The 25,327-nt window shown below is 45.1% G+C and overlaps 1 protein-coding gene and 1 pseudogene across 2 annotated transcripts in view; both read left to right on the forward strand.

Moving 5' to 3' along the window:
• LOC138806858 (membrane-anchored junction protein-like) overlaps positions 1 to 25,327 on the forward strand; it is a 43,059-nt gene that overhangs the window by 11,800 nt on the left and 5,932 nt on the right. The window contains exons 3-8 of one of the 2 annotated variants that reach the window (XM_069992273.1): positions 2,463 to 2,508; positions 12,347 to 12,422; positions 12,599 to 12,724; positions 16,942 to 16,970; positions 17,712 to 17,803; positions 20,327 to 20,390. In XM_069992273.1, coding sequence (XP_069848374.1) covers positions 2,463 to 2,508; positions 12,347 to 12,422; positions 12,599 to 12,724; positions 16,942 to 16,970; positions 17,712 to 17,803; positions 20,327 to 20,390 — 433 coding nt within the window. The other variant, XM_069992274.1, reaches the window with a different exon arrangement.
• Positions 14 to 381, forward strand: LOC138806857 (large ribosomal subunit protein eL34-like; annotated as a pseudogene).

The following is a 25,327-nucleotide window of genomic DNA, read 5'->3' on the forward strand; positions in this document are numbered from 1 at the left end:
TCTTCGGGGGACGGTGTCTAGAGGCCATCAAAATGGTCCAGCAATTGACATACCGCCGTAGGCTTTCCTACGACACAGCCTCTAACAAAACCAGGCTGTCCCGAACCCCTAGCAATAGAATTGTTTACCTTTACACCAAAAAGGTCAGAAAAGCACCAAAATCTGCATGTGGTGTATGTCCAGGCTGGCTCCGGGGGATTCGTCCTCATGTGATTGTCTAAAACAAAAAAAACATGTCAGCAGAGCCTATGGTGGTTCCATGTGTGCCAAATGTGTCCGGGACAGGATCAAGCATGCTTTCCTTATTGAGGAGCAGAAAATCGTCGTGAAAGTGCTGAAGGCACAAGCACAGAGTCAGAAAGCTAAATAAAAACAGGAAGCTGTGTGGTCCTAGGATTCCAGAGGTCTCTAAACTGCTAGCAAAGAAAGAATCTTTTTGATAAATAAAAAGGCTTTGAGTAATAAAATATCAGAGTATTGTTTTGTAAAAAAAAAAAAAAGAGAAAGAAAGAAAACACTTGAACTAGTCATAGAAGGAAACTTCCTCAAAAAAACCTATAAAAGGACCTGCAGTGGGCATCCTGTGATGGAAGACTTAAAGATTCTCCCCTAAGATCAAGAACAAGATCAGGGTCAGACAAGGTGGTACATACCTATACTCACAGCACTCACGAAGCTAAGGGAGGAGGATTATGAATTTGAGGCCAGCAAGACTATATCTAAAATCAGAGAGAGAGAAATAGAGACAGAGACAGAGAGGAAACAAAGAGAAACAGACAGAAAAAAAGAATATCTAGAAAGTCTACTTCGACTACTTGTATTCAACATATTAGAATTCTAGCTGGAGACTGGGTGCCAGTGGCTCACGCCTGTAATCCTAGCTACTCAGGAGGCTGAGATCTGAGGATTATGGTTCAAAGCCAACCGGGCAAGAAAGTCTCTGAGACTTTTATCTCAAATTCATTACCAGAAAACTGGAAGTGGCACTGCGATTCAAGTGATAGAGCTCTAGCCTTGAGCTGAAGAGCTGAGGGACAGCGCCCAGGCCCAGAGTTCAGGCCCCATGACAGACCAAAAATAAATAAATAAATAATAAAATATTTAACAGTAAATTTAACCAGTAGAGAAGGCCATAGATGGAAAGAAAGCTTTATGCTGAAAAGTAAATTTAAACAAGAAAGTAAGAGACTTACACCCTAGGAACTATAAAGTATTGCTGAAAGAAATTAAAGAAATCGGGCTGGGAAGGTGGCTCAATGGTAGAGTGCTTGCCTTGCATGCATGAGGTCCTGGGTTCGATTCCTCAGCACCACATAAGCAGGAAAAAAAAAGCCGGAAGTGGCTCTGTGGCTAAAGTGTTAGAGTGCTAGCCTTGAGCTGAAGAGCTGAGGGACAGTGCCCAGGCCCAGAGTTCAGGCCCCACGACCGGACTAAAAGAAAAAAAAAGAAATTAAAGAAATCTTTAATTAGCTGGGCAGGTAGCTCAGGTAGAGACACTTTTCTGGCAGGTGCAAGGCCTGGCATGGTATTCAACACTGCAAACAAAACAACGAAGTTAATAAGCTTGTGTTCAAAGCCTGGTGCCAGTGGCTCATGCCTGTAATCCTAGTTCCTCCGGAGGCTGAGATCTGATGATTGCGGTTGAAAGCCAGCCGGGGCATGAAAGTCCATGAGTCTCTTATCTCCAATAAACCACTCAGAAAATCGGAAGTGACACTGTGGCTCAAGTGGTAGAGCTCTAGCCTTGAGATGAAAAGCTGAGGGACAGTGCCCAGGCTCAGAGTTCAAGCCCCACAACCAACAACAACAACTATATATATTCCTAGGAGTAGGACAGCTCAATCATGTGGATTCTGTTTAACTTCTTGAGGAACTGGCAAACTGCTTTCTATAGCAGCTGCATCATTTTATATTCCTCCTAGTATGCTTTGGAGATTACTTGAAAGTGTCTTGAGTATCTCTATGAATCTCCAGATCACTCTGGGATTGCAACTGGTCTAATAAATGGTTAGCCTTCCCAGTGGAATCTCAAGACTTGGGTTGGTGGGGAAGACATTTTGGGATAATCTTGTACTGATGCTCAGACCACACCACCAAGGTGATCCCTTCTCCCCAAGAGCCCTAAATTAGCCACCCAACTGTTATCTTTCTTTCTTTCTTTCTTTCTTTTTTTCCAGTCCTGGGGCTTGAACTCTGGACCTGGGCACAGTCCCTGAGCTTCTTTTGCTCAAGGCTAGCACTCTGCCACTTGAGCCACAGAACCACTTCTGGCTTTTTTTTTTGTGTGAGTGGTACTGAGGAATCAAACTCAGGGCTTCATGCATGTGAGGCGAGCACTCTACCACTAAATCATATTCCACTCTACCACTAAGTCACATTATGTCTTTCTTCAGCTCTACTAGGGAAGATTCTCAACAGAGCTTTCCTTATGATCTTATTTGTCTTATCTGTTTACCTTCTAGAGGAGAAGAAATAGAAAAGAAGGAAGTCATCATCCAGGAGCTGGAGGTAGGGAAAGAAGCATTCAACCTATGGGAAAATTATCCTCCTCCTCCTTCTTCTTCTTCTTCTTCTTCCTCCTCCTCCTCCTCCTCCTCCTCCTCCTCCTCCTCCTCCTCCTCCTCCTCCTCCTCCTCCTCCTCCTCCTCCTCCTCCTCCTTCTCCTCCTCCTCCTCTTTCTCCTCCTTCTCCGCCACCTCCTCCTCCTCCTTTTTTTGGGTCGGTCTTAGGGCTTGAACTCTGGGCTGGGCACTGTCCCTCAGCTCTTCAGCTCAAGGCTGGTGCTCTGCCATTTGAGCCACAATGCCACTTCTGGTTTTTTCTATTTATGTGGTGTTGAGGAATCAAACCCAGGGCCTCATGCATGGAAGGCAAGCATTCTACCACTGAGCCACCTACCCAGCCACAGGAAAATTATTCTTTACACCAAGGATGACTCCATACCCAGACTTTATTATTACAGCTCAACCTCTACCTGGTAACTTGGCTTCTCACTGCCACCTTTCTGGATATATGTAAAGCCAGTAGCTTTTCTCAATTCTGGTTGAAGTGTTACCTTTAAGGCTGAAAGACTCCACCAGTATTCCCAGACAGCAGCAATCTCTTGTGGCAGCTGGCACAGAGGAAGTTTCCGGAGGACTGTTCCTCTCAGAGCTCTGGGCAAGCTCACCATCCTAGCCATTGCCTGGTACTTGATGTTCAGGAAATTCAACTGTAAATACACAGATAAGGCTGTTGTGTCTTCATTTTAATTGGAAACACTTGTAATTGCTTTATTCCTACTTCATTTCCAACTTTTGCCTGTCCAAATCTAGCTTTAAGCTCTCCCAATAGAAAGAGGACAGGGTTAGGTAGACAGTTTGTAAATTGGAGAAAACGTTGGGTAAGCAGTTAGAGTTCTAGGTGCTGGCCCTGGATCTCAGTCCTGAAATAGCTACACCATAATGAGCTGTGTGACCCTTGGCAATTCATTGGGCAATGTGGGTCTCAGTCACTTCATCTGTGAAATGAGAGCTTAAGATGTAGCATATGATGACAGGTGTGCACCACAGTGCCCTGCTATGCATTGAAAGGGGGGCTCGTGAACTTTTCTGCCTGCATGAATTTTGAACCACCGTCCTCCCATTTGCAGCTGTCTAAATAGCTAGATTTACAGGCATGAAGCCCGGTGCCTGGCTTACAGTGTGAACCATGTCAGTGTGATGTTACCTGCCCCCTTTCTGAGTCTCTTCCCTCAGCTGTTTAGTGGGGTTAGTAAGCCATGCTTGTTTTCAAGACTGTGGCAAGAGCTGGATTTGTGTAATGCCTTCACACCATATATGATAGCTAGAGAGCATTTGTATACACTTGTATATCATATTAAAATTTGCAAAGTGATTTACTTTTGGACAGAGTCTCACTGTGGAATTCAAGCTGGCCTCAAAATCGTGATTCTCCTGATGCAGCTTCCTGAGTGATGGCATTATAAATATGTGTCACTATACCTGCCTGCAAAGTACCTTTTATACATTCTCTTTCATTTATTTTCATTAAATTGGGGGCAGAGGTTATTCTCTTTCATTCTTTAAGAGAAAGTAAATTGATATTTGTGGTTGTTTGCTTATATTGGGATCCCAGCAAAACAGATTATGAGCTATTCAGGACGTTGGGATCTGGAGAAGTGTGGCTAGAAGACAGGCTGGGCAGAAAAGTCAAGGAGACTCTGTTTCCAAAATAACTGGCTAAAGGCATGGTTCAAGTGGTAAGCACCAGTCAACAAACCAAGAAGAGCACAGCCTTAAGTTTAAATCCTAGTACTGCTAAAGCAAAAACAAAAACAGATTGTAGGGCCTGCAAATGTGGCTTAGTGTTAGAGCGCTTCCCTAGCATTCATGAAGCCCTGGGTTCAATCCCTCAGCATCACTTAAACAGAAAAAGTCAGAAGTGGTGCTGTGGCTCAAGCAGTAGAGTGCTGGCCTTGAGCAATATCTCAGGGACAGTGCCCAAGCCCTGAGTTCAAGCCCCAGGACTGGAAAAAAAAAGTATTATAAGTTAGGAAAAAAGAAACAAGCAGGGCACTAGTGGCTCATTCCTATAATCCTCACTACTCAGGAGGCTGAGATCTGAAGATCATGGTTCGAAGCTAGTCTGGGCATAAAAGCCCATGAGGCTCTTCTCCAGTTAAATACAAAGTGGAGCAATGGCTCAAGTGGTAGAAGCAAAAAAGCTCAGGGGCTGGGAAGGTGGCTTAGTGGTAGAGCGCTTGCCTTGCATGCAAGAGGCCCTGGGTTCTATTCCCCAGCATCACATAAGCAAAAAGAAAAAAAGAAGTGGTGCTGTGGCTCAAGTGGTAGAACGCTAGCCTTGAGCTGAAGAGCTGAGGGACAGCGCCCAGGCCCAGAGTTCAGGCCCCACTACCAGACCCCCCCCCAAAAAAACCAAATAGCTCAGGGACAGCACCCAGGTCCTAAGTTCAAGCTCAGGACTGGCACAAAGGGAAGGAAGGGAAGGAGGGAAGGAGGGAGGGTAATCAAGAAGCAGTCTAGGGCTGGGAAGGTGGCTCAGTGGTAGAGCACTTGCCTTGCATGCATGAGGCCCTGGGTTCAATTCCTCAGCACCACATAAGCAAAAAGAAAAAAGCAGGAAATGGCGCTGTGGCTGTAGAGTGCTAGCCATGAGTTGAGGGACAGCGCCCAGGCCCAGAATTCAGGCCCCATGACGGGACCCAAAAAAAAAAAAAAAGCAGTCTAGCCAGGCGCTGGTGGCTCACACCTGTAATCCTAGCTACTCAGGAGACTGAGATCTGAGAGCCAGCCCAGGCAGAAAAGTCCTTGAGATTCTTTTTTTTTTTTTTTTTTGTTCCGGTCGTGGGGCCTGAACTCTGGGCCTGGGCGCTGTCCCTCAGCTTTTCAGCTCAAGACTAGCGCTCTACCACTTGAGCCACAGTGCCACTTCCGGCTTTTTTCTTTTTGCTTATGTGGTGCTGAGGAATCCAACCCAGGGCCTCATGCATGCAAGGCAAAGGCTCTACCACTGAGCCACCTTCCAGCCCCTCCTTGAGATTCTTATCTCCAATAAACCACTAGAAAACCAGAAGTGGTACTATGCCTCAAGCAATAGAGCACTCACTCACCTTGAGCTGAAGAGCACAGGGATAGCGCCCAAGCCAGAGTTCAAGCCCCACAACCAAAACAACAACTACAGCAACAACAAAAAAGCAGTCTAGTGTAATGATTAAGAATGTGAGGCATGACTGGCAAAAAAAAAAAAAAAAGTGAGGCTGAGCTGGGCGCCAGTGGCTCACACCTGTAATCCTAGCTACTCAGGAGGCTGATATCTGAAGATTGCAGTTTAAAGCCAGCCCAGGCAGGAAACTCCATGATAACTCTTTTTTTTTGGGGGGGAGGGCTCGGTCGTGGGGTCTGAACTCTGGGCCTGGGCGCTGTCCCTCAGCTCTTCAGCTCAAGGCTAGTGTTCTACCACTTGAGCCACAGCGCCACTTCCGACTTTTTTCATTTTGCTTATGTGGTGCTGAGGAATGGAACCCAGGGCCTCAGGCATGCAAGGCAAGCGCTCTACCACTGAGCCATCTTCCCAGCCCCCCATGATAACTCTTATTTCCAATTAACTACCAGAAAAATGGCAGTGGTGCTATGGCTCAAGTGGTAGAGTGCTAACCTTGAGCTGAAGAGCTCAGGGACAGCGCCCAGGCCCAGAGTTCAATCCCCATGATTGAGGAGAGAGAGACAGACAGAGACAGAGACAGAGAGAGGAATGTGAGCTCTAGTGATACGTTCCTATACTTAAAGGATGCTAAAATTTCATCAAGATTTTTTTTTAATCAGTCCTGGGGCCTGGGCCTCTCTGTGCTCAAGGCTAGAGCTCTACCACTTTAGCCACAGCACCACTTCCAGCACTTTCTGTTTATGTGGTACTGAGGAATTGAACCCAGGGCTTCATGCATGCAATGCAAGCACTCAACCACTAAGCCATCGTGCCAGCCTTCATCAAAACTCATAAATCTGATAAACACTTCTGAAAGAAAGTCTCAGGATACAAGCTCTTTAAAGATACCAACAATGAGGGGCAGGGAAGGTGGCTCAGTGGTAGAGCACTTGCCTTGCATGCATGAGGCCCTGGGTTCAATTCCTCAGCACCACATAAGCAAAAATAAAAAAGCCAGAATTGGCACTGTGGCTCAAGTGGTAGAGTGATAGCCTTGAGCTGAAGAGCTGAGGGACAGCGCCCAGACGCAGAGTTCAGGCCCCACGACCGGACCCCAAAAAAAGAAAATAATAAATAAATAAAGATACCAACAATGACTAGGTTGAGAAATAAATTAGAAAACAGTACCATTAAAAAAAATCTCTAGGAATAAACTAAGAAAAACCTCTACAATGAAAACTATAGGGGCTGGAAAGGTGGCTCAGTGGTAGAGCGCTTGCCTGGCAAGCATGAGGCCCCTGGGTTCAATTCCTCAGTACCACATAAGCAAAAAACAAAAAACAAAAAAACAAAAAAGCGTTTAAGAAGACACTAAAAGATGGAAAGACAACCCATGCTCATGGATCAGCAGAATTAATATTTTCACATGGATATGCTACTGAAAGCAATGTACAGATTCAATGCAATCCTAATGTTCACAGAAATAGAAAAAATATAATTAAAATTTTAATATGGGGGGCTGGGAATGTGGCTTATTGATAGAATGCTTGCCTAGCATGCATGAAGCCCTGGGTTCAATTCCTTAGTACTGTATAAACAGAAAAAGTCAGAAATGGCACTGTGACTCAAGTGGTAAAGTGAATGCTAGCCTTTAGCAAAAGAAAATCAGGAGCGGGCACTGGTGGCTCAGGCCTGTAATCCTAGCTACTGAAGAACCTGAGATCTGAGGATCGAGGTTCAAAGCCAGCCAGGGCAGGAAAGTCCATGAAACTCTTATCTCCAATAAACCACCAGAAAACCGGAAGTGACGCTGTGGCTCAAGTGGTAGAGCTCTCATTTGAGCTGACGAGCTGAGGGACAGCACCCAGGCCCAGAGTTCAAGCCCCAGGACTGACAAAAAATAATAATTAATTAATTAATTAATTAATTAATAAAAAGAAACTCAGAGACAGTGTGTAGGCCCTGAGTTCAAGCCCCAGGACTGACATATATATGTATATATATATATATAGTGAATAACCAAAAAATTCTGGGCAAGATCAATGCTTCTAATCCTAGCTACTCAGTAGGCTGAGATCTGAGGACTAAGTTCAAAGCCCACCTGGGCAGGAGACTCTTTTCTCCAATTAACAATAAAAAAAAAGCCAGAATTGGAGCTGTGGTTCAAGTTGTAGAGTTATAGCCTTGAGTATAAAAGGTAAAGGACAGTGCCCTGGCTCTGAGTTCAAGCCTCAGTACTATCTCTCTCTCTCTCACACACACACACACAACATTACCCCCCCCCCATACATACACATGTCAGGGTTGCCAGACTTCAGTGTTCACATCTGTAATCCTAGCTTTTCAAGAGATTGAGATCTGATGATTGTAGTTCAAAGCCAGCTGAGTAAGAAAGTCCATGTCACCAACAAGCTGAAAGTGGGGCTGCAGTTCGAGTGGTAGAGTGCTAGCCTTGATCACAAAAGCTCAGAGACAGCACTAGGGCCCTAAGAGGAGTTCAGACCCTAAGACTGGCACACACAAAAAAAGTCAATGCTGGAGCTGGGAAGGTGGCTCAGTGATAGAGCGCTTGCCTTGCATGCATGAGGCCCTGGGTTCGATTCCCCAGCACCACATAAGCAAAAAGAAAAAAAGCCAGAAGTGGCACTGTGGCTCAAGTGGTAGAGCGCTAGCCTTGAGCTGAAGAGCTAAGGGATAGTGCCCAGGCCCAGAGTTCAGGCCCCATGACCGGATCAAAAAAAAAAAAAGTTAATGCTGAAGTTATCACAATACCACAATACCTACTTAAATACTGACTTTATACTAAAGAATCATAGTAACAAAACATCATATAAAACAGACACCTAGACTAGTGGAATAGAAGACCCAGAAATAAACCCACACAGATAACAAAGAAGCCAAAAATGTACATTGGCTAAAAGACAGCCTCTTCAACAAATGGTGTTGAGAAAACTGGACATTTACATGGAGAAGACAAGACCTAGATTTGCAATACCCTGCATAAAAATTAATTAAAAATAGATCAAAGATCTTGATGTAAGGCCTGAAATTTTCCCTAACTATGGGAAAACACTGGAAGGCACAGGCATAAACAAGGATTTTCTGAATAGGACTCCAGTTGCTCAGGAAATAAGAGCAAGAATTGACAAATGGAGTTGCAACAAATTAAAAAGCTTTTGCACAGCAAAGGAAACAATTACCAGAATGAAGACAACCCACATAATGGGAGAAAAATCTTTATATGCTATTCATTGGACAGGTGATTAATATACAGAAAACGCAAAGAGCTAAAAAGAAAAACACGAAGAGAACAAATAATCCAGTTAATAAATTGGCAAACTGAACAGACAGTTCTCCAAAAAAAGTACAAATGGCAAATAAATAACGTGAAGAAATTTTCAACATCCTTAGCCATAAGGAAATGTAAGTAAAAGCGACACACTTTCATCCTAATCAGAAAACAAGAAAAACAAACGCTGGTTGAGGAAATAGAGCTAAAGGAACTCTTATGCACAATTAGTAGGAAGGTAAATAAGTGTAGTCACTCTGGAAAACAGTTATGGAGGCTTACAAAGAAACTAAAAATTAGCTGGGAGTGGTAGTCCAGACCTATAGACCCATTTACTTGGGATTGTGGTTCAAGACCAGTATGAGGGCTGGGATGTAGCTCAGTGGCAAAGCGCTTGCCTAGCAAGTGCAACGTCCTGGGTTCGATCCCCAGTACCAAAAAAGAAAAGACAAAAAAAATACAGTTAAAAAAAAACCCAAACAGGGGCTGGGAAGGTGGCTCAGTGGTAGAGTGCTTGCCTAGCATGCATGAGGCCCTGGGTTCAACTCCTCAGCACCACATAAACAGAAAAAGCCAGAAGTGGCGCTGTGGCTCAAGTGGTAGAGCGCTAGCCTTGAGCTGAAGAGCTGAGGGAGAGAGCCCAGGCCCAGAGTTCAGGCCCCATGACCGACCAAAAAAAAAAAAACCCAAACAAAAAAAAAACCAACAGCCGGGCACTGGTGGCTCATGCCTGTAATCCTAGCTACTCAGGAGGCTGAGATCCGAGGATCGCGGTTCAAAGCCAGCCCGGGCAGGAGAGACTGTGAGACTCCTATCTCCAATAAACCACCAGGAAACCGGAAGTGGCGCTGTAGCTCAAGTGGTAGAGTGCTCGCCTTGAGCTGAAGAGCTGAGGGACAGCGCCCAGGCCCAGAGTTCAAGCCCCACGACCGACAAAAAAAAAAAAAAAAGACCAGTAAGAGCAAAAAGTTAGCCAGGGCACTGTTGGCCTGTAATCCTAACCTCAGGAGGCTGAGATCTGAGGATCATTATTCAAAGCCAGCCAAAAAGCCAGAAGTGGAACTGTGACCCAAGTGGTAGAGCTCTAGCTTAGAGACAGTAACTAGGCCCTGAGTTTAAGCTCCAGGATTGGCGTGCGCGTACACACACACACACACACACACACACACACACACACACACACACACACACACACACACGCAGAGCAAGATCAAATCTCAACTAATAAACTGAGAGTGGTGGTACGTGGTATGTATCTGTAATCCCAACTACTCTGGGAAGCACAATAAGAGGATCCCAATCTAAGTCCAGCCGCAGACTAAAACATGAGACTCTATCCCAAAAATAACTGAAATAGAAGCGGGCTAGAGACATGGCTCAAGTGGTAGAGTCTAGCAAGCACAAGGTCTGAGTGTATACAACCCAGTAGCACCAAAAATAAAACCAGGAAGAAAGAAGAAAAAGAAACTAAAATGAAAACTACCATATTATCCTGATAAATGTAATTGAATATATAATAGATACCTAGCCATCCATGAAATTAGCCTAGGTTACCAATAGCCAGTGAATAGATAAGGAGATATAGTCCCTATACATAATGATATAGGAATGAAATTTTTAAAAATGGATGGAAATGGAGAGCATCAGTTTGATCCAGATAAGTCAAGGTCAGACAAATATCACATTTTAACTCATACTTGGACTCCAGACCTAAAAAAAAATATGACATGATAGTAAAAGGGGGACTGTTTGGAGGCACAGAACCAACAGGATGGGAAAGGGGGAAAGAAGATGATGAAGGGGATAGATATGATAAAAGTATATCATATACATGTATGTATATGACCCTATAAGAACTGTTACAAAGGTGGGGGAAGCGCTGGGCGCTGGTGGCTCACACCTGTAATCCTAGCTACATAGAAGGCTGAGTTCTGAGGTTCACAGTTTAAAGTTGGAAAAGTCCATGATACTCTTATCTCTAATAAACTACTCAGAAAAAGCCAGAAGTAACCTGTGGCTCAGGTGATAGAGTTCTAGCCTTGGGCACAAAGAGGCTCAGGGACAGTGCCTAGGCCCAGAGTTCAAGCCCCAGGACTGGCAGAAAAAAAAAAAAAAAAAAGGTTGGGAGGAGGGTTGGAGTACAAGATGAAGTGAATTTGATTAAACTACATTATATGCATGTGTGTAAGTATCACAATGAAAAACCTCTATAAATTATTTATGCTAATTTAAAAAACTATGAGCTCTAGTCCAGGCATGGTGCTGCACATTATCTCAGCACTAAGGAGGCTGATGTAGAAGGACCTTGAGCTAGAGGCCATCCTAGGCCATATGTCAAGACTCTTCCTCAAACATAAATAGAAGAGCTGGACTTATGCTTAAGTGGTAAAGCACCTCCATAGCAAGTACGAGGCCTTGAGTTCAAGCCACAATACTGGCACAGAAACCAAACAAGAAACAGATTCAAAGAGAATGGAGGGCTGGAAAGGTGGCTCAGTGGTAGAGTGCTTGCCTCGTATGCATGAGGCCCTGGGTTTGACTCCTCAGCACGACATAAACAGAAAAAAGCCAGAAGTCATGCTGTGGCTCAAATGGTAGAGCACTCACCTTGAGCTGAAGAGCTGAGGGACAGTGCCCAGGCCCAGAGTTCAAGTCCCATGATTGATTTAAAAAAAAGCCTTGAGCGGGGCGCTGGTGGCTCACGCCTGTAATCCTAGCTACTCAGGAGGCTGAGATCTGAGGATCGCGGTTCAAAGCCAGCCCGGGCAGGAGAGACCGTGAGACTCCTATCTCCAATAAACCACCAGAAAACCGGAAGTGGCGCTGTAGCTCAAGTGGTAGAGCGCTCGCCTTGAGCTGAAGAGCTGAGGGACAGCGCCCAGGCCCAGAGTTCAAGCCCCACGACCAACAAAAAAAAAAAAAAAGCCTTGAGTTGAGTAAGAGATAGATAAAAGTATATATTGATAAATATTTGTATTCAGTATATATTTGTTGTTGACTTGTTATTTATCATTGACTATAGTAGACACTGCAGAAGGGATACTAAGACAAATCAGGTATATATTCTACTTCGAGTAGATCTCCCAGGAAGAGAAACAATAAAGCATACATATGTGAGATACAGTAAAAGCCCATGTTAACTCCTGTGAAGTTTGAGAACAGTTAATCACAGCTTAGAGTTGGTGATTGCTCACAAGATGGCTAGGATTTGGACAGATGCCAGTGGTGGAGAGGGCATTTCAGGAATAGAGACCAGCATGATCACAGAGGTAGAGAAGCAGAAGGCATGCTCAGGGAAGTACAAACACTTACATTTTGTTAGAATGTAGGATTTGTGAAAAGCAGTGGAAAATGTAAATGAAAAGATTGGCTGAGATTTGCCAACATTCAAGTCACCTCAAATCTCCTTTTCAGGATTCCATCCGTGCAGTCTTGGGAAACTTGGACAATCTGCAGCCATTTGTTACAGAGCACTTCATTGTATTTCCCTGTATCCTTCATTTCCAGGCTGTTAATGAGCTGTGTCTCCCTGGGTCAATTCAAATGGAAGCAGCCAGACCACAGACATTTGGAGGTTAGATCAGGGCAAGGAGGGAGGGAGACCCAACCTTAAAACGTCTCAGCGGTGCACGTCGGCCTCCCTCAGTCCTTAGCACCATTTCACAGATAAAAGCAAATGGGAGAGAGTTTCCCACCTGAAATTCAAACATGAGAAGGTCATCTTGGCCCCTTACCCATTTGTTTTCACTCTCTATGTAGAGATGAAATGGCTGCATGAAAATCTATCACCAGGTAAGTAGGATGACAGGAGTGAGGATGGTAGAGAAGAAGGCCAGTCAGCAGGGTGAGCTGGGTATATGGTAAGGGATTCTGCCAAACTGGGCTCTGGCTGCACAGTGCACAGGCCTGGAACACACACTCTAAGCCTGGCTCAGTACCTCATCACTTTGCCATTTAAAAGCTGTGTGAACTGGGCACTGGTGGCTCATGCCTGTAATCCTAGCTATTCAAGAGGCTGAGATCTGAGGATCTCGGTTCAAAGCCAGCCCAGGCAGAAAAGACCGTGAGACTCCTATCTCCAATAAACCACCAGAAAAACCGGAAGTGGCGCTGTAGCTCAAATGGTAGAGCGCTGGCCTTGAGCTGAAGAGCTGAGGGACAGCGCCCAAGCACAGAATTCAAACCCCATGACTGACCAAACAAAAAACAAAAAAAAAAGCTGTGTGACCTTAGGTAATTACTTAAATCTTTCTGTGCCACCTAGTGAAATGGAGAAGAATCATACTAATAACTATCTCACTGAGATTTTTAAAAAACTTTTGTAAACTTCTTTGTTATCTTTTTGTTGGAGGGTGAGGCTGTGGAGGTTGGGGATGGGAGCAGGATGAGAGGCTTCACCTGAACATCTTGCCTTAGATCTTTGAGGAGGTTTGGGGTGACCAGTCTCTAAGATTCCACTTGGCTAAGGACCACCTGCACACGTACCTCCCATGCACTGGATTGTATTCCCATGATCCTGATGGATATCTGGCTGGATTTGGCTGTGTGGTTTGATATTTACCTGGTTGTTGTATGTCCATCAACAGTTCTAAGTCTGGCCAACATATTGAGGTTTTTTGTTTTTGTTTTTGTTGGTTGTAGGGCTTGAATTCAGGGCCTGGACGCTGTCCCTGAGCGTACTTGCTCTAGGCTAGTGCTGTAGCACTTTGAGCTGCAGTGCCACCTTCAGCTTTCTGGTGGTTAATTGGTGATAAGAGTCTCATGGACTTTCTTGCCCAGGCTGGCTTTGAACTGTGATCCTCAGATCTCAGTCTCCTGAGTAGGTAGGATTACAGGTATGAGCCACTTGTGTCTGGCTCTCATTAAGATTTTTTAAAGTATTAAATATAAATAATAGAGCTGGGAAGGTGGCTCATTGGTAGAGTGCCTGCCTTGCATGCGTGAGGTCCTGGGTTTGATTGCTCAGCACCACATACACAGAAAAATCAGAAGTGGTGTTGTGGCTCAAGTGGTAGAATGCAAGCCTTGAGCTGAAGAGTGAAGGGACAGCACCCAGACCCAGAGTTCAGGCCCCATGACCCCCCCAAATATACATATATACATATATGTATATATGCATATATGTGTGTGTGTATATATATATTTGAGCCTCAGCGCTACTTATGGCTTTCTCTGCTTATGTGGTGCTGAAGAATTGAACCCAGGGCCTCATGCATATAAGGCAAGCACTGAGATAGTTGCCTTGTATGCATGAGGCCCTGGGTTCAATTCTTCAGCACCACATAAGCAGAGAAAGCCATAAGTAGTGCTGAGGTTCAAATAATAGAGCACTAGCCTTGAGCTGAAAAGCCTGGGAGACAGTTCAGGCCCCACGACCACCACCACCACCAACAAAAGTAAATAATATGTAAATATTAGCCAGGAGCTAAGCCCATGACTAACAAAATAAATAAATACAAATATTATAAATATAAATATTAGCTGGACACTAATGGCTCATGCCTATAATCCTAGCTACTCAGGAGACTGAGATCATGATTCAAAGCCAGCTCAGGCAGGAAAATCTACAAGACGCTTATCTTCAATTAGCCACCAAAAAAGCTGGAAATGGATCTATGGCTCCATAGGGGTGTGGGTGTGGGTGTCTGTGTGGGTGTGTGTGTCTATGTGTCTGTGTGTCTGTGTGTAAAATACAAGGTCTGATATGAGTAATCATTCAATAAAAGATAAGGTATAAACATTTTCATTTCAGAATATTCAATGATTTTCATATTAGTGGTGTCTTAAAGTATTCCCAGGTATTAATTTCTGAGTTCCATGGCCATTTTTACCCATTGAGGGACAGGTAAATACCTGTCCATTTGATCTGAAGAAGATTGCAAAAGCTTTACCTAAAAATATCTCATTAATGGGGTTGGAGGCTTGGCTCAGATGGTAGGTCACTAGCTATTGAGCAAAAGTAGCAGATAGCAAGTTTGAGTCCTAATCTCAGACCTAAAAAAGAAAAAAAAAATACCTCTTTAAGCTGGGAATGTTAGAGCACATCAAAGAGTCTGAGGCAGAAGGATCATGAGTTTGAAATTAGATTGGTGGGGGGTGGGGGGAGGGGTTGGGAAGGGATGGGAAGGGGAAACAAAAGAGGAGGCAACAATGCTTGATAAGACATGTACTCATTACCTTGCTCATGTAATTGTAACCCCTCTGTATGGTATTTTCACAATTAAAAAAAACAAACCTTAAAAAAAAATAAATTGGATTGGTATATTGGTATATAAAGCAAGTTCAGGGCCATCTAGAGGGGCTGGGAAGGTAGCTCAGTGGTAGAGCGCTTGCCTTGCATGCCTGAGGCCCTGGGTTCGATTCCTCAGCACCACATAAACAAAAAAGAAAAAAGTCAGAAGTGGCGCTGTGGCTCAAGTGGTAGAGCGCTAGCCTTGAGCTGAAGAGCTGAGGGACAGCGCCCAGGCCCAGAGTTCAGGCCGCACGACTGGACCAAAAAAAAAAAAAAAAAAGGCCGTCTAGACTATATAACTAGACCCTGTCTGAAATATATATAACTTGACACTGGTGCCTAAAGCCCCACTGTTTTTCTTGGTGGTGCTGGTGGTTTTTGTCAGTCATGGGGCTTGAACTCTGGACCTGGGCGCTGTCCCTCAGCTCTTCAGCTCAAAGCTAGCGCTCTTCCACTTGAGCCACAGTGCCACTTCCCAGCTTTTTCTGCTTATGTGGTACTGAGGAATCGAACCTAGGGCCTCATGCATGCAAGGCAAGCATTCTACCACTGAGCCACCTTCCCAGCCCCCACTGTTTCTCTTTTTTCTTTTTCTTTTTTTTGGGGTCCGGTCGTGGGGCCTGAACTCTGGGCCTGGGCACTGTCCCTCAGCTTTTCAGCTCAAGGCTAGTGTTCTACCACTTGAGCCACAGCACCACTGCCGACTTTTTTCTTTTTGCTTATGTGGTGCTGAGGAATCGAACCAGGGCCTCATGCATGCAAGGCAAGCGCTCTACCACTGAGCCACCTTCCCAGCCCCCACTGTTTTTCTTTTTCTTTTCTTTTTTTTTTGCATCCGGTCGTGGGGCCTGAACTCTGGGCCTGGGTGCTGTCCCTTAGCTCTTCAGCTCAAGGCTAGTGCTCTACCACTTGAGCCACGGCGCCACTTATGGCTTTTTTTTCTTTTTTTGCTTATGTGGTGCTGAGGAATCAAACCCAGGGCCTCAGGCATGCAAGGCAAGCGCTCTACCACTGAGCCACCTTCCCAGCCCTCCCCACTTTTTTTTTTTTTTTTTTTTTGTCGGTCGTGGGGCTTGAACTCTGGGCCTGGGCGCTGTCCCTTCAGCTCAAGGCTAGCGCTCTACCACTTGAGCTACAGCGCCACTTCCGGTTTTCTGGTGGTTAATTGGAGATAGGAGTCTCACGGTCTCTCCTGCCCGGGCTGGCTTTGAACCGCGATCCTCAGATCTTAGCCTCCTGAGTAGCTAGGATTACAGGCATGAGCCACCAGCACCCGGCTCCCACTGTTTTTCTTATAGCTAAAGTTTGTCCCTATTTCAGAAGCTTATGGTAACAGCATGAAACAAAGCCATTTGAACGTACATGGTGACAATTGTTCTACAACACGAGAGAAAAGAGTTTTATGACACTATTTCCAGGGAAAGTGGTACCAAGCAGAAGGAACAAGGACACAGGGGGAGGTATTATGTGTGTTGGTGGGGGTTGTTTTTGGCCAGTCCTGGGGCTTGAACTCAGGGCCGGGGCACTGTTCTTGAGCTTCTTTTGCTTAAGGATAGCATTCTACCACCTGAGCCTCAGCACTACTTCCAGCTTTTTTAGTTTATGTGGTACTGAGGAATTGAACACTGGCCTTCATGCATGCTAAGCAAGCACCCTGCCACTAAGCTACATTCCCAGCCCCATGGGGAGGTTTTGTCTGGTACCAGTTCCAAGAAGTAGATATAGCTTGAAATCCAAGCAGATTTATACACTTTGACATTCGAATTTTCTGTTGTAGGGAAGTCAATCAACAACACTTCTGGATTGGTAAGTTTGCCTTGTCTGAACAAAATGGAATTGCCTCAATTGCTTCTGTTGTCTCCAAAGTGCTCTTCTTGTCCCTCCTCTGCCTTTACTGCTCAGTACCTACCATCAAAATTAAAAACAAAAAACTATGTTTTCCTCTGGCTCCATTGTTGTATCTAATGGAACATCAATCCTTGCTGCAAAGCCAGTTGTATTTGGCAATTTAAAAATGGAGAATTGGGGCTGGGAAGGTGGCTCAGTGGTAGAGCACTTGCTTTGCATGCATGAGGCCCTGGGCTCGATTCCTCAGCACCACATAAGCAAAAAGAAAAAAGCTGGAAGTGGTGCTGTGGCTCAAGTGGTAGAGCACTAGCCTTGAGCTGAAGAGCTGAGAGACAGCACCCAGGCCCAGAGTTCAGGCCCCACGACTGGACCCCCCCCAAAAAAATAAATAAAAATAAAAATGGGGAATTGGGGCTGGGAAGGTGGCTTAGTGGTAGATGGCTTGTCTCGCATGCATGAGGCCCTGGGTTTGATTCCTCAGCACCACATAAGCAGAAAAAGTAGGAAGTGGTGCTGTGGCTCAAGTGGTAGAGTGCTAGCCTTGATCTGAAGAGCTGAGGGACAGCGCCCAGGCCCAGAGTTCAGGTCCCACAGCCAACAAAAAAAAAATAAAATAAATGGGGAATTGCCTTCACTGTGTCTTCTAACTGTGAGCTGTTCTGGAAAAGGAGGGGTTACAGGAGTGTGGTTCTTCCCTAGGACCTAACTGAGAAGAAAGCAGCAGAAGCTACAATGAGGAAACGAAAACTATCAGAGGAGCCCGGTTCCCCCAGCAGGCCAGACCCGCACAGGTCAGTGGTGTTGGAGAGGCTACTTCTTGCCTCCCAGGCAGGCTTTGCCACCTGTATCTTGTCCTTGGGCAAGTCACTTTCCTTTGGGGCTTTATGAGTAATCTTCCCATTCCAATGGGTGGGTTACAGCAAGGAAGTGAGTTGATGTTTGCAATGTAAGTTGAACACAGTCCCTTTTTTCAACAAAATAGAATACTTTCATCAAAATGAAACCTTTTCTAGGGATATAGATCAGAGCTAAAGCTCTTGCTTAGCATGTGTGAGGCTCTGAAATCGATTCCTAAGTACTGGGGGGGGGGGGGGGGGGAGGAGGAGGAAATGTAAGAAACTGAACTCAACAACTACAAAAAAAAAACAAAAAACAAAAAACCTACAACCGGGAAAACCTTGGAAAAGTTAAAATATAATTCTCAGAGCCAGGCACCGGTGGCTCATGCCTGTAATCCTAGCTGCTCAGGAGGCTGAGATCTGAGGATCACGGTTCAAAGCCAGCCTGGGCAAGAAGGTAAGTGAGACTTATCTCCAATTAACCATCAGAAAACCGGAAGTGGTGCTGTGGCTCAAGTGGTAGACCCCCTAGCCTTGAGCTGAAGAGCCGGGGGACAGTGCCCAGGTCCAAAGTTCAAGCCCCATGACCAGCAACAACAACAACAAATATATATATATATATATATATATATATATATATATATATATATATATATATATATAGTATATTTCTTCTCTCTTTCCTCCTTTCTTCCTTCCCTCTCTCCCTCCCTCCTTCCTTTCTTCTTCCTTCCTCCCTTCCTTCCTTCCTTCCTTCTTTCCTTCCTTCCTCCCTCCCTCCCACCCTCTTTTCTTCCTTCCTTTTGCCAGTACTAGGGCTTGAACTCAAGTCCTCTTGCTCTCCCTTGTGGTTCACTCCAAGTTGATGCTCTACCGCTTGTGCCACAGCTCCATTTCCTGCTTTTTTGGTTGTAACTTGAAGATAAGAGTCTTTTGGGGGGGGGGTCCAGTCGTGGGGCCTGAACTTTGGGCCTGGGCACCGTCCCTCAGCATTTCAGCTCAAGGCTAGTACTCTACCACTTGAGCCACAGCGCCACTTCCAGCTTTTTTTTCCCTGCTTATGTGGTGCTGAGGAATCGAACCCAGGGCCTCATGCATGCAAGGCAAGCACTCTACCACTGAGCCACCTTCCCAGTCCCCAAGATAAGAGGGTTTTTTTGCTTTTTTTTTTGGGGGGGGTGGTGGTCCGGTCATGGGGCCTGAACTCTGGGCCTGAGCGCTGTCCCTCAGCTCTTCAGCTCAAGGCTATCACTCTACCACTTGAGCCACAGCGCCACTTCCGGCTTTTTTCTTTTTGCTTAGGTGGTGCTGAGGAATCGAACCCAGGGCTTCATGCATGCAAAGCAAGCACTCTACCACTGAGCCACTTTCCCAGCCCAAGATAAGAGTCGTATAGCCAGTACAGGCTGGCTTCTAACTGTGATCTTCAAATCTTAGCTCCTTGAATAGCTAGGATTGTAATGTGAGCCACCAGTGGCTTTTAAGCTTCTCTGAAACATTAAGCGCTATATAGGTAAACTATATATGTTTAAAAATATCCATTTAAGTTATTAGTGGGATATGAATTGTTGCAGGGAATTTTAAGCACATCCCAACATATGGATGGCACTGTTTTGGAGAATGTTTATATTTATTTTATTTAATTTTTTTTTGTCAGTCATGAGGCTTGAACTCAGGGCCTGGGCACTGAGCTTTTTTTGCTCAAGGGTAGCACTCTACCACTTTGAGCCACAGTGCCACTTTTGGCTTTCTGGTAATGAATTGGAGGTAAGAGCCCACAAACTTTCCTGCCTGAGTTGGCTTCAAACTGCAATTCTCAGATCTTAGCCTCCTGAGTAGCTAGGATTGCAGGCATGAGCCACCAGCACCGATCTTATTCTTTGGGTTTTCTATCAAGGACAGTTGAGTTGGAAAGACAAGTTAGTTAGTCTTAGTATCCAGAGAGGCCTGGTGTGCTTTTCAGCCTAACCCTAGGTACTTTCACCCCACATTCACAGAAGGCCACTAGTCTTTTGAGGTGATATGATTGGATTGTATGGACCTTTAGACATTCAGGAGTAGCACGGGAAAACCATGAAAACCTGATCTGTGCTTTCCAGATGCATGTCAACCTCAAGCAGGGAGTTCTGTTCCAAGCCAGTGGAGTGAGGGAACTCAGAGCTGGGAAAGGGAATTTCATAGAGGTGTGACCTTAGCTCTTCCCTTCTTCTGGGTTTTTATGTACAATCAAGTATTTCAGAATCTGGTAACTTCTGTCAGTTACATTTTTCTTTCTGAAATGTCATGCACTTAAATATCTCAAACTGGAATTCTATTGTGAATTAAAGCAGCACCCAAAGAAAATTTGGCCATACCATTTTCCCTGCCAGCCAGGAGTGGTATAAAAATAGCCAACCTGCTGAAATATTCATTCAGGCTACATATGCTTGAATGCGGTAATGTTGCCACCGTCACTAACCACTAACAATTCCTCAGGGCCAAGATGGAAACTTCCAGCCAAGGCCTGAACAAAAAGAAGCCCCCAGTGGAATCCAGGAGGGTAAGCACCAACATGGAGGCTTTTGGCTGTTCCTTCTCTGTTACAGGTCAGGATTCCTGTTACCTACACCTCTTGCTGCAGGTTAAATTGACTGAACTCATTCTCAGGTTTCACTGCAGATCAGCATTCAACCATTCTGGCCTTGCCACAACCAACTCATCCCCAGGGTGGCTGCATAGTACACACATGAGGAATCCCTTTGTTAAAAGGATCTCTCTCCTCAAGTTAAAAGGCTGTTTCTTGTACTCGGCAGTTGAAGTAAGGAAATAGGTCTGTACTGAATGGAGGTGGCATCCAGTGGAGAACTTTCGCTATAGAAATCATTTGCCTTGAGGCTGGGAAGGTGGCTCAGTTGTAGAGCGCTTGCCTTGCATGCCTGAGGCCCTGGGTTCAATTCCTCAGCACCACATGAGCAAAAAGAAAAAAGCCAGAAGTGGCCTTGTGGCTCAAGTGGTAGAGCGCTAGCCTTGAGCTGAAGAGCTGAGGGACAGTGCCCAGGCCAAGTTCAGGCCCCACGACCGGACCCAAAAAAAAAAAAAGAAAAGAAATCATTTGCCTTCATCTACACTTGGGTCTGAGCCTGGGACTGTCTAGGTTTTTTTTTTTTTTTTAATGTATGTTTGTGTGGTCCTGGGACTTGAACTCGGGGCCTGTTGTCCCTGAGTATTTTTTTTTTTTGGGTCCGGTCGTGGGACCTGAACTCTGGGCCTGGGCGCTGTCCCTCAGCTCTTCAGCTCAAGGCTAGCGCTCTATCACTTGAGCCACAGCGCCACTTCTGGCTTTTTTCTTATGTGGTGCTGAGGAATCAAACCCAGGGCCTCATGCATGCAAGGCAAGTGCTCTACCACTGAGCCACCTTCCCAGCCCGTCCCTGAGTATTTTTGCTCAAGGCTAGCACTCTACCACTTGAGCCATAGCTCTACTTCTGGCTTTTTTTTTTTTTTTTGTCAGTCATGGGGCCTGAACTCTGGGCCTGGGCGCTGTCTGTCCCTCAGCTCTTCAGCTGTAGACTAGCACTCTACCCTTGAGCCTCAGCCCCACTTCCGGCTTTTTCTACTTATGTGGTGCTGAGGAATCGGACCCAGGGCCTCATGCATGCAAGGCAAGCACTCTACCACTGAGCTACCTTCCCAGCCCCTACTTCTGGCTTTTTGATGGTTAATTAGAGGTAAGAGTCTCATGGACTTGCCTGGCCAGACTGTCTTTGAACCCCAATCCTCAGTTCTCAGCTTCTTGAGTAGCTAAAATTAAGGTGTGAGCCAACAGTGCCCAGCTTATGTCTTAAAGGTATGGCCTTAGTTCTTATATGTATCTCTAAAATAGATCTGACCCTAAGTCATAGAAACTGACAGCTCCTTTCCTTAACCCCTCAGGACCGCAACCTGATCAGTTATGAACAAACACTTACATAAGCATTTGTCAAACATATTTTCACTGGTCAATTGTGTACCAAGTAGTTAGAATATCATGCATCCCCCTAAAGTTAGGGGCAGAAGCAAGCACAGGGCACAGAGGGAACACAAAGAGGCCATGAGGGAAGGTTTCCCAGAGGAGTTCAGAGGCACTTAAGGAGCTCAGACAAGAAGAAAGAGCATTGTGCTTTTCCTGGAGCTTGGAGTACAGCAACTTCATGAACAGGATTACGATAGTTCTTGAGGCCACCTTTGAAAACACAGCAATACCCTAAAACATTTTTTGTGTGTGCTGGTCCTGGGATTTGATCTCAGAGCTTGGGCTCTGTCCCTGAGTTTGTGGTGTTTTGTTGTTGTTTTTTTCTCAAGGCTAGTATTCTACCACTTGAGCCACAGCTCCACTTCTACTTTTTTGGTAGATCATTGGATATAAGATTCTCATGGACTTCCCTGCCCTGACTGGCTTTCAATCATGATCCTCAGATCTTAGCCTCCTGAGTAGCTAGAATTACAGATGTGAACCACCAGTCCCCAGCCCCTAAAACATGTTTTTTAAGTAGAAAAACAAAGCAATTTTAATATGTAAACCACTATCCTCTTTCCTATTTATAAGACATTGTATGGGTACTAAGACACACATGAACACATGTAGAATCTAGCTTCTTCTCTATGGGAACTTATAATTTACTTGGACTCAGAGCACACCTTTGGGGCTCTAGACCCCTGCCTCTGGGAGCAGGTAGAAAGGACAGGGCCTCAGTTTTGCACCATGGTAAAGTGGCACGGTGTAATTTTAAGCAGAAAGTCATCTTCTTCCATGCCTCCCATCCTTTAGAAGGATATGAAGAAATGAGAAAGTACACTAAGCTCTAGAGAACAAAGATACTTTATACAGCCAAGATAATTGCTGTTAAAGGAACATCTCCCTCACTCTCTTCTCTTTGTACCTTCCTATTCTTAGTTTGACACATCATCTCCTCAAGAACAGTACTCGTAGCTTCTTATTCAACATAATTACCTTTTCAACTTGATTCTGGGTTTAGAACAAAACTGAGCAAAAGGAGCATGTTTATTGATTTTGAATCAAATCCCAAAGACAGCCTCTATCACAGACCCTGTTCCCAGGGAGAGGACTTCTCCTAAATTAAGGTGAGCACAGTGACTCTCAGTATAAGTCACTTGAGCTGGAAAAATTGCATTTGCTCCTATGGTTCAGTGCTTGATGTTTTCTTCCTCCTTGGTGAGAAGTTAGGATATAGGATCACAGCTAGTGCAGATTGTACATGTCTGAACGCATTGGGAGACTAGGTGGAGAAAGCTTGGAAGAATACAATTCTTGTCTGCTGAGAGATGTTTGGGGGAGAATAAAAAGGAAGGAAAGACACTTTTCCTTTGTTCTTTTAGGTCTCAGACCTAGAGACTCTGACTTTAGAAGGATGAAATGAGGGAAGGGCTAGGAATGTGGCTTAGTGGTAGAGTGCTTGCCTAACATGCCTAAAGCCCTGGGTTTGATTCCTCAGTACCACAAATACAGAAAAAGCAGGAAGTGGCACTGTGGCTCAAGTGGTAGAGTGCTAGCTTTGAGCAAAAGAAGCTCAGGGGCAGTGCCCAGGTCCTGAGTTCAAGTCCCAGGACTGGCAAAAGAAAAAAGAGCCAGGCACCGGTGGCTCATGCCTGTAATCCTAGCTACTAAGGAATCTGAGGATCAAGGTTCAAAGCCAACCTGGGCAGGAAAGTCCATGAGACTCTTATCTCCAGTAAACCACCAGAAAATCAGAAATGGCAATGTGGCTTAAATGGTAGAGTGCTAGCCTTGAGCTGAAGAGCTAAGGGACACCACCCAGGCCCAGAGTTCAAGCCCCATGACTGACAAAGAGAAAGAAGAAAAAAAAAAAAAGAAAACAGGAAGAGAAGATGAATGACCGAAAAGTAGAAGAGGTGGAAGAGACTGTTCTTGTCCCCCATCACACACACATTTTGCTTGAACTCTACTTCCAAACACATCTGGCCCTGACCTACAAAGGTTTTCAGGGTACAATGTCCCTAATGCTCCTCTTAATTTTCCTTCAGTCCATTCTTTTCCTGTTAGAATATATCTGGGAAGTCCTCTAGTGGATTCAGGAAAACACAAAGCTGTTGTGGTTTGTGCTGACACTGGGACTTGAACTCAGGGTCTCATGCTTTTTTTTTTTTTTTTTTTTTGCCAGTTGTGGGGCCTGAACCCTGGGCCTGGGCTCTGTCCCTCAGCTCTTTAGCTCAAAGCTAGCGCTCTACCACTTGAGTCACAGTGCCACTTCTGGCTTTTTCTGCTTATGTGATACTGAGGAATCTAACTCAGGGCCTCATGAATGCAAGGCAAGCACTCTACCACTGAGCCACCTTCCCAGTCCTATCATGCTCTTTTGGCTTTTTCACTCTAGGCTGACTCTCTACCACTACCACTTGAACCACACCTCCATTTCCAGCATTTTTCTGGTTAATTGGAGATAAGAGTGTCTCAGATTTGTTTGCCCAGCCTGGCTTTAAACCATGATCCTCAGATCTCAGCCTCCTGAGTAGCTAAAATTACAGGTATGAGCCACCAGCACAGGGCTCAAAAGCTACACTTGGTAGGAAGAAGTTCCTGGGTCTAGGTGCATCTCTGCCCTGCCTTTTCCTTCTGATCCTACTACCACCCATAGAGATGCTATTTTGTTGGTTATTAGGGCTACTCTCTGCAGTAGGACTGAAGTCCCAAAGCATAGCTTATTATATTTGTATGAATGGTCTTGAGTCATAAGCCAGAAACCACTGTCTGGAAGAGGTAAGAAAGTTCCTCTTCCTCGTGGTGCTCCTCTGTGTTTATAGGAATGTGACTTAGAGACTGCCTCTGTGGTCTAGGATCTGAGTGATTTCTGAAGAAAACTACCAGGGCTGGGAATGTGGCTTAGAGTAGAGTGCTTGCCTAGTATGTATGAAGCCCTGGGTTCCATTCCTCAGTACCACAGAAACAGAAAAAGCCAGAAGTGGTGCTGTGGCTCAAGTGGTAGAGTGCTAGCCTTGAACAAAAGTAGCTCAGAGACAGGTGTCCAGGCCCTGAGTTCAAGCCCCAGGACTAGCAAAAAAAAAAAAAAAGAGAGAGAGAAAGAAAGAAAGAAAAGAAAGAAAGACAAATGAAAGAAAAAAGGAAAACTACCTCAAAGATTTCTCCATCCTAATTTGAAGCTTCTGCTTGGGAGGGAATTCATCGCGAATTTTCTAGGGGCCTCCTATATCTGCCAGCCCAACCCTACCCTGCTCCAGAATTCCTCAGAACACATCTGAGACATGTGCGTGCTGCTGGGCAGTCAGCCTTCCTGCTCTGCTGGGTAAGGGGTGTGGCCAGCTGGCAAATTCCCAAAGATAATATATGTAGCACATTTCTGACTATTAGGGCATTTGCTGGGAAATGTTATGGGTGCGGAAGCAGGTTGTAGGATGTCCTCTTCAAAGTATAAAGGAATTTCTACCAAGCGGAGGCTCACAGGAAAGCAGTAAGATTGCATT

This window comes from Dipodomys merriami, unplaced genomic scaffold (assembly GCF_024711535.1).
Source record: "Dipodomys merriami isolate MVZ:Mamm:240054 unplaced genomic scaffold, mDipMer1.0.p SCAF_409, whole genome shotgun sequence".
NCBI lineage: Eukaryota > Metazoa > Chordata > Mammalia > Rodentia > Heteromyidae > Dipodomys > Dipodomys merriami.